At 42.0% G+C, this 9,428-nt stretch overlaps 1 protein-coding gene across 2 annotated transcripts; it reads left to right on the forward strand.

The window, feature by feature from the left end:
• Positions 1-1,091: 1,091 nt before the first annotated feature.
• On the forward strand, positions 1,092-8,758 carry GATD3 (glutamine amidotransferase class 1 domain containing 3). 2 transcript variants are annotated; one of them, XM_028727324.2, is made up of 7 exons: positions 1,092-1,278; positions 2,418-2,470; positions 2,699-2,812; positions 3,202-3,321; positions 5,341-5,433; positions 6,610-6,766; positions 8,346-8,758. In XM_028727324.2, exons 1-7 carry the CDS (start codon positions 1,156-1,158, stop codon positions 8,472-8,474), a joined length of 789 nt encoding a protein of 262 aa, XP_028583157.1. In that variant the 5' UTR covers positions 1,092-1,155; the 3' UTR covers positions 8,475-8,758. The 2 variants fall into 2 exon arrangements, with proteins under 2 accessions (XP_028583157.1, XP_028583154.2); XM_028727321.2 differs by lacking the exon at positions 1,092-1,278 and adding an exon at positions 1,544-1,867.
• The last annotated feature ends 670 nt before the right edge of the window (positions 8,759-9,428 follow it).

Consider the following 9,428-nt stretch of genomic DNA (forward strand, 5'->3'; position numbering starts at 1 on the left):
TAGAAATAGCTGCATATTTTAACTTCAGTAGGTTTTTCAAACCTTTCTCCTGGGCAGGTTATTGTGGCCAAAGTTGTTTCTTTAGCTACTTGGATCCTAAGCCATATAGCACGTTAAATGTCAGCACCAGCACTTGGAATCGTGCTTGAAAACAGGTGAGATTGGTGAACTGGGTGAGAACTGGGGGAAGTGATGGTGCAGTTATTCCACTATGACATGTCTTATACCTCATCTTTAACCTTGACTATAGGATGCAGCAACAATGCCAACTGGTGGGTGTAGATTTAGTGAGCGGTTGTTCACATCTCAACATTTAAAAGGGTCATATGAATTGGACTTCAGTTGAATGAAAGAACAAATGAGTTATTAGGTGTTGAGTTTCCTGTACCCATTGAGGCTGTTTGCTCCCAAGAAAGACACTGCTGAAATGTATTTTTCTTAGATTACTATGTGATATCCACCTTTCCCCCTTTTTTGGGGGGGGGGGCAGATCTTTCCACACTCCTCCTCTCCCTTAACAGAAGGGGGCAATTTGGTTTAAAGGGAAATGTTTTTCAATGCCTGAATCAAAACCCAGCATTTTAGTGGTTGATTTTACTACATTGTTGTAAAATAGTTTTGCAAACATGGTTCCTTTGCAAATTTTGTCGCCCAAATTCCTTCAGGCCTTGTTGATGCTTGGGCATGTCCAGTTGATAGAGTTGTCAAGCCACCCACTCTTTTGCAACGTTGTTTGAGTGTGTGCAAGTTCTTTTTATAAGTTGGAGCTTTGGGGAAATGCGTTCAAAATAGAAAAGCAAAATACGATGAGGAATTTATAAGGAATTTATGAGGAAACTAAACTGTATAAAAGTGCCGCCCCCTCCGTTGCCTGAGCCTGGTTGGCCGACACAGAGCGCCGGTCGCGCCTGCCAGCCCGAGCCGGTTCGCCCAGTGACCTACTCAGTCAGGCCCTCCTTGCGAGCTCATCCCTCTAACGTCAGCGGCGCGACAGGCCTCCTTGCCGGAGGGTGGCGCTGTTGCGCTCCTCCCGGGCCCATGCCGCGCTCGCATTGACGCCGGTGCAACGGGCTAAGCGCTCCGGTGTGGCCGTGTATATAACTCCCTCCCCATTCGTTCCGCGGCTCGTTCCCTTCGAAGCGAAGTAGTGCGGGGATGTTGGCCGCCAGGTTAGCGGGTTGTAGGCCGCCCCTCTCGTCGCTCCGGGTGCTGAGGGGGCTCCCGGCCGCGGGGTTTCATTGCTCGGCGCAGCGTCTCCGCGGGGCCAGAGTCGCTGTGGTGAGTCCGGCTGCCAGCCGAGCGTGAGCGGATGAGCGCCTTCTTTCCCGTTGCGCCCTAAGGGGCGGCGGCCGCGGCTTCTCCTGCTCCTCCACAGGCGAGAGAGCTTCGTGGAAAATTACTACCACCTTTCCCTGCCACCCCCTCGGCGGCTGCGCGGCACACAGGCAGAAATGCAACAGGCTGAGCGGCAGCTGCAGCCCTGGGCAAAGCTGCACGTGCTGCACTGCCTCCTCCTGCCTTGCTGTTAATGAAGGCACGGGGGAAGGCCGCCAAGGAAAAAGAGATGGCGGAGTGGAAAGTTGGCGTCCTTGGAAGGGAGGCAGTTGCTCGGGGTCGAGCTGCAGCTCCGAGAACTGCAGCCCTCCACTCGCGCACTTCAGGAATGCTGGCATTGCCCCAAACAGATACCTCGTTTGGTTTCTCTTCCTTTCTGCTGCCTTTCTTTGGCTCTTATCGTAATTCTGCTCAATTCCCTACACGTAAAATTATTACAGCTCAGAAGCAAGTTTCGCTGGGTTCAGTAGTGTCGAGAATTGCGGCCGCAGATCAGTACTGTTGTATAGTATTGGCTTTCTTTGTTTATACGGTAGTTATATTTTATATCGCACGCCCCCTTCCATTCCGTGTTCATGCTGAAATATATAACAATATCCAGGCTCATAAAAACCATATCCGGGCTCATAAAGACTTACTACAGCTGCAGTGAAAAGTGGAGTGGAGAGTAACAGTTCAGACTTCTGTTATGGTTTCATGTAAGGGTCCCGAGTGAAGCATTTGGCACCTATGGGGGAATTTGGAGAACGTTGCAGACAGTTGAGCGTTAACAAAACTTCTGTGCCCTAGTCGGTGACTGACTTTGAGGGGGGAAAAGAGGTTTGGAGAAGGAAATCTTAATACAATTTACTATTGTTCCCTGGGAATTTAGACAGTCTATAGAAACAAAGTGTTCTTATGTGGGACCTTCAAGAGTAACACTTCATCCATGAAAGTTTATGCTGCAGTAAGGAAAGCATACAAACAGAGTCACTCCGGAAATACTGAACTGAGTTGGACAAGAAACTACTGTTGCCTCTGTGTATGTGAACTGGGAAAATAAATGTGATGTTGAAATCACTAGGCTGATTTTCTTTTTGCAGGTCTTATCAGGATGTGGTGTTTATGATGGTACTGAAATCCATGAAGCCTCAGCGTAAGTGTATTTGTGTAATCATTGGGTCTCCAAATGATCAACAGTTGAATCGATTGATAAACAGTCCAATTACGTAGGCAGTATTTCTTTGTTAGATAGCTTCTCCTTGAGTATTTTGGAGCGTCATACCCTATCCCCCCCATAGTTTCTACCAAGATATGAAGTAAATTTCAGTTTAATGTTGTGCTTATTTTGCTACTTCATCTCCTATATCTATGTATTTTGTAGGATATTGGTCCATTTGAGCCGTGAAGGAGCCAGTGTTCAGATGTATGCCCCAGATATTTCTCAGATGCACGTTATCGATCATAGCAAAGGACAGCCAGCTGAGGGTGAATCAAGGTAAGAACATATTTTAAGACAAGCTACATGAATATATCTCGATTTATATTTATCCAGTGCACACATATACACATACATCTATTGGTACTCTGTGGGAAGCTGGCCACCCTCACTATTTGAATTGGTCTCATCTAAACCTCAGTTTTCTAGATTGTCTCTCCCACCCAGTTATATGTAAATAGTGTTCCCAGTATTCGGATCACAGTTCTGTATATTGCCCTCAAAGCATTTGAGTATGACTGTACTTTATTAAATACTTTACCAATAAGTCCAGTAACTTTAAATTATCAATCTCAGGCTGTTACTTCCTGGGGTCCTTTAATAGCAGTGCTCCTTATATGTCTATGTAGTCAACTTCTGCTCTTCACTTTATACCACTTTTCTTTAAGAAATGTCTTAGCAGAATCGGCAAGAATCGCTCGTGGTAAAATTGCAGATTTGGCTAAACTTACTGCAAAGGATCATGATGCTGTGATATTTCCTGGAGGCTTCGGCGCGGCCAAAAATCTGTGAGTTCTGAATTTATACGCTATTGCAATTGTTAAATTCCAGATAATTAGCCACTCTTAAGAGATGCTGTAGGAAAGTTATAGTTCATTAAGAAATACAATTTTCCAGATGCGTTTGTTCAGGCTTCTTGTTTCATAAGGACAAATATTTTCATTGTTGTGTGTTTGTTGATGCCCCACAAAAATACACATACCATTTTTACAGCCAAATCAAGCCCCAGTCTAATGTTGAAAAACAGAATCAAAAGTTTTATTTTTAAAAATGCCTTATGCCACATTGTATGGAAATCTTGATGCTGAAACTATTAAAGATAAAATTATAATTCTATTTTAATGTGCCATTTTATATTTGTGAGCCACTCAGATAACTATGTTAAATGTACAACGTATACAGTATGGTATAAGTACAATAATTATTAAGAAGTAATAATTATTCTTCCTGGTGGTGTTTTCTTGGCATGCTGCAATTTATGTTTAAGGGCCACTGAAATCAGTGGAATTGCATGAAGGATTGCAGCTGCAGGCAGTTGTTGAAGACTGAAGCAATCTGTTACTTATTTGCATGCCTGTTTTCCCTTGGGGGGAGTCAAAATATTTTAAAGAGGTCTTTTAAGGCTAAGTGTGGCTCACTAATGGAATAAGAAATAAACAAGGAAGCTTTATTGCTGCTTGAGAGGAATATGTTTTCAAGCTGGCTTGGCAGCATCGGTGCTAGAATGGTTCTCATGTATTACAGAAACAGTACTGATGCCTTGTATAACTTTTGTCTTGGGAATTTTTTTTTAGTGCTTTATCTTTGCATCTGTTTTGCATTTAAGCAATCCAACTCCCCCCCCCCCCGTATATAAACTCACCCACTGAGTTTAAACTTGGCTTTCTTTACTAGCAGTTAATAGACTATTAAAATATTTTTTAACAATTGAAAATTACACTTGATAAAATTAATAAAAATACATGTTGATACAGATGAAAAATACAGACTTAAAATACTAAACTATCAGGCAATCTTAAAGAGGTCCAATAAGGATAGCTGTATTCAAAAACTTTGCCACTTGCTCTGTGACTATGATTGGAACCTTGGAGCAAAATGATTATAAAAGACTCAGAGGAGCAACCAGGGAGGGAACTACATAAAGTCTGAAGGAAGGAGTGCTTTCTTTTCTTGGCTGTTATCCAGCTGTTCATCTGCCAAAGAAATTGACCAGCACAAATCTGAGAACCGAATTTCAAACTGCTCTGTGGTGGGCCATTATGTACACCCATAGAAAGAAGTTTGTTTACTTAATTGCCCAGTCAGCTCTGTGAGTCACTGCACGCAAATGGATCGGCAGGACAGGTGATTTAAACAACCTTCATATGATGGCTGTGCATGTATACCAAGGTGGCAAACCTTTGTCTCCTCCCCCCCCCCCCCAATATTGCTGGACTGGGGCTGATAGGAGCTGGAGTTGAATAGCACTCCAGGGGCCATAGGTTAGCCACCTCTGGTTTACACCAACACTAAAACAGTTACCAAAAATATAGCTTGTATCTAGTGTTCCTGAGGAGGGAGTGGCCATATGTATTGCCCTCTTTCCTCAGTATTGAAGCAGAGGAGTGTCTTGGCTTCTGTATTGCAATAAGGCAGAGGATATTAATTGCTTTTATGAATAAATAATTCCTGCCTCACAGCCCTATTTTTTAGGTGGGGTTTAAGGGTAGAATCTTGGAGGCTGCCTTATATTGAGTCAGAGCATTGTCCACACTGACTCGTAGCAGACCTCCAGAATTTAAGAATGGAGATATTCCTAGCCTTATCTAGAGATGCTGGGGATTGCACCTGCAGCTTTCTGCATGTGAATATGATGTTCTACCAGTGAGCTAGGGCAGAAGTTGAAAGGAAGTGGGGATTGCTTTCTTTCTTTGAGTAGTTTAAATTGTATTTCAAGAGACAGGGAAGGGCCTTTTACTTATTTTAAGCGTGGTGTACCTCTGGAAATGTAAAATTACAATTTATGGGTCTTTCATTCTTGTGTTAAGGTCTACGTTTGCAGTGGATGGAAAAGACTGTAAAGTGAATGGAGAAGTTGAACGTGTGCTAAAGGATTTCAACAAAGCTGGGAAACCCATTGGGTGTGTAAGTTATAAGATGGGAGTATTTGTTCATATTGTATGGAACACTACCGACCTGCCTTCAGCCCACCAGCCACAAATGTTTTGGCTGGCTGGCTGCCTGGCACAACGAGGTTGTCAAGCATTGGCAGTCCACACAGTAGGTGATGGTTAGCTGCTTTCGGCCTAATGGATCACAAGTTGGGCAGGGCCTATTCAGTTGATCAGCCGAAAGAGGAGCCCTGATGGGCCAGGCATCCCATTTCCTACAGTGGCAGCATTTGGAAATCTCACAAGCAGGACATGGCTCAAAAGGTGTGCTAGTTTCTGTACCTGTACAGCACACCAATGCTCCCCAGTCCAGTGTCTTGCTACCTCTTCTTTCCTTCAGACATTGTAGCAACACACTTTTGTTTGAGGTCCCTGTTCTCACCTTCTTCCTGCCTCCCTGTCCTCCTTCCTTCTGCCTCCAGACCTTCTTCAAACTGTGTTTCTGATCTTTCACACTCCTTGTCACTTTTGCTTCTGTTTTTCTGTCCTGCTAACAGCCCACAACTTTTCCTGTTTAAGGCCCCCTATGAGCTTTACCAGCACCCATATTTTATCTTCCACCTCTCTTACAGAACAGGAACAGTCAGCATAGAATTTCTAATGATTTCTGTGTGTGTGTGTTTTCTTTCCTTTTCTTATGGAGAAGCATTCTGGGCAACTGCCACAAGGAACAGAAAAGCGTCATGGGGTGGAACTGCCTAACACTTTCTCCTCTGGGTGTTTTTCCACTCAAGAGTGTCCTCCCCCTGTTATCAGCTGTGTGTGAGGAAACAGCTGGAGAAGGCATAATTTTGAGAGGTGAAAAGGTTCAGCAATCCTGTCCCTGGACTATTTTGCCTCTCCCAAGGGCTGTTACTTTTTTTTTTTTTTTTTTAAAAAGCTGCATTTTAGAAGTCTAAAGTTACCTTATTCCTTTTAGGATTTTGTTGAGATTACTTTCCACCCTTGCCTTCTTTTCCTGGTTCTGTTGGACTGAAATTCCCATTGCTGTGTAATGGTTAATAAGGCTTTTACTCAGTTTAGTAACTTTTTTTATTTTTGAGGGTGTGCCAAATCTTTATAAGCAAAGGAACAGGGAGGTGTAAATACAGTAAATCCTCAATGGAGGAACCTAAGTGAAGGTTTTCTGTCCACCTTTTTCCCCAGTCTGTGCTGCATTTCACCCGTTTTGGCTGCAAAGGTTCTTCCTGGTACTGAAGTCACTGTGGGACATGAAGAAGAAGAAGGTGGTAAGTGGCCTTACGCTGGAACTGCTGGGGCCATTAAAGCACTGGGTGGAAAACACCATATTAAAGAAGTAACAATATCCTTTTTTGCTGGATGAAGGCTGAATTTAAGTGTCTTTTCCTCTCCCCTCCCCACACCCCCTGCTACTCCCAAAGAGCCACATGTTTGGAAGCAAGTTGCACTGAAACCAATAACAGGGTTTTCTTTCTCCTTAAGTGTATATGGGTTTAGGAGGTTAAGTGTGATAAGACATCAGAGATGTACATTTTTGTACAGAATTGAAGAGCTTTCGGGAAAGCATTCTGTGATATATTTGGATTAGCTGATAAACTGCATGTCCATCTTCCTTGGCTTTCTAAAACCCTGATAATTAGTTATGATCTAGCACAATACTAATCATGTCTGCTCAGAAGCAAGCCTTAATGAATTTAGTGGGGCTTAATCCCAGGAAATAGGGTTAAGACTTCAGCCTTAGTATGTTCAATTCAGAAGTAGGATAACATTTGCTTTAGGAAAACCATTAAACTTTTTATCTAAATTCTAACATAAGAGACTGTTTTAAATGTGAATTACCAGATGTCCTGGTCTATAATTCCCATCATCCCAGACTATTGGTTGTGCCAGCTGGTGCTGTTTGGAGTCCCAACAGTATCTTGAGATCCACAAGTTGCCCAGCACTGTTCTATACAGTTCCTGAACATATGTTAGATCACATTCTCAGTTACAGTGTTAGCCTTTTGATTTTTTTTATTTATTTCCCGAAACAAATTTGTAAACCCAGGAAAAGCTTTCTAGCAATGTAACTGGCCTCATTCCAATGTAATACTAAATTATGGTTTAGTGTTAAATAAGTGAGCCTCAGGCTCACACACTGTTCCCTGGCACATCTACAAGGAACATTTTGGAAGCTCTCAGGGTTCTAAATAACTATGCTATCAATGCATGGAGCACGCATCCCACTTGGAAAGTTATGACCTAATGTGAAGGAGGCAGGAAGAGCCATTTGACTTTGGGGCCGGGGCTAGTTAATATTAACGCTAGTCAGACATAATGTGATTAGTTAAAAAGTAAGCAGTTTCTGATCTCCTTGTGACTGTACCACATGGCTCACCCAGGTTTGTTCCTGAATGAAGCCACCAAGTTTACAGTAAAGAGCTGAGTCTGCTCTCCCTTTAATCATTCTGTCATTCATCCTAAAGTTATGCAAAGTCACACAATACTAACGAAGCAAATTTGAATTTTAACTATGATAAAACATTGTTTTTTAGTCATCACATTTTGCATGGCTGCATCTGTGTTTTTCAAGACATGAATAACAAAATGAGTAGTCACATAAAAGTGATAAGAAAGTGCCACTTTGTGGTTGAATTCCATGCAGAAATTGATCAGAAGCTCAGGGATTCCCAAATGGCATGCAGGACTCCCATCTTAGCTACCAGGTTATTAAGTGGGGTCAGAGTGACACACAAGGTTGAGAGATTGCTTCCTTGACTTTAGGTGTTTGCTAACGGTGTGGTTAGTTTCTTGACAGGCACCTAACATTTAGGTGGCTGTCATTATGTATAATTATATAAAGGTTTGTGAGGCAGAAAAGCATATTCCTGTTTATTCTGTCACTTGGCTTAGTCCCTGTGTTTTCCTTAACTGTCTTCTATGAGGCCCATGTGGACACAAACCACAAGGTTGTAACTACCCCAGCCTTTATGTGTGAAACAGAATTGCATCACATTTATGATGGCATTGGAGCCATGGTAAAAAATGTATTGAAGCTTACAGGCAAATGAAGTGGATACCCATAATATCAGTGACAATAACTTTAGGAAGTATGGTCCTTATAACGCCGACCTAGCACAGGAGTGGCCTCTAAGAATGCTTACGATTGTATTGGAATGGCGTGTGTAATTTTCAGCACTGAAGCAGCTCAGGCCGGTTGAATCATGCATCCCCTCCGTATTTCAGCAACAGTCTTCACATCGTCATACAGTGTATCTGACAACTAATTCTGGAGATGGTCACTGTTTAACAAATCTGAATTGATAATGGAATAATAAAAGCAATTACATCATAACCTCTCCAAATCTTTCCAATCGCTTATCAAGCCTTTTCAGAGACTATTCTAATTGCATAAAATATGTTTCCAAATAAATTCCTACCTTCTGAAAATGTATACCTGAACATTGAGAGCATGTAATCAAGAATTCTGAAACGGGGGGAGAAAACTACTAAAGAAACCACAAAATAAAAAGGATTTGTTTTAAGTTATATAATATAAAATAAATAAAGGAAATAAATGTCCTCACAATTTTGTTGGAATGAATCCATGGTTTATTTTATCAGGGCTAGCTGAAGTTAACAAGTACGTTAGCTGTAAATCATGATTTGACAGCCAAATATCTTGTCTCATGATTAATTGGACTGATTATTGTGGAAACAGAAGATGTCTCCTATTGTACATTTTGTTTTTACCCTGCCATAACCAACATCTCGCTCAATCGTATCTGGTGTGGAACTACTTCCTTAATTTTTTTTTTCTCCTTGAAGGAAACTTTTTCCAGCTGATTTCAGTCACATCTTGGTTTTAAATTTCTCTGATTTGTTTAGCTTTCTTGTATTTCCACCCACAAGTTCAGCAACCACTGGGATCAGTTTGCTGATCATAAAGTTCCATTAACGATTAATATTCCCATTTCAAACATGCTGCCCTGACCACAATTAAATAAGCATTCCACCCTGTTATT

Source organism: Podarcis muralis, chromosome 4 (genome assembly GCF_964188315.1).
Source record: "Podarcis muralis chromosome 4, rPodMur119.hap1.1, whole genome shotgun sequence".
Classification (NCBI taxonomy): Eukaryota; Metazoa; Chordata; class Lepidosauria; order Squamata; family Lacertidae; genus Podarcis; species Podarcis muralis.

Coding starts and splice junctions, on each gene's coding strand:
- GATD3 (XM_028727321.2), top strand. CDS start 1,565: ATGGCGGAGTGGAAAGTTGGCGTCCTTGGAAGGGAGGCAGTTGCTCGG. Junction 1,868..2,417: donor TGGCTTTCTTTGTTTATACG/GTAGTTATATTT, acceptor TTCTTTTTGCAG/GTCTTATCAGGATGTGGTGT. Junction 6,767..8,345: donor ACCATATTAAAGAAGTAACA/ATATCCTTTTTT, acceptor ACTGTCTTCTAT/GAGGCCCATGTGGACACAAA.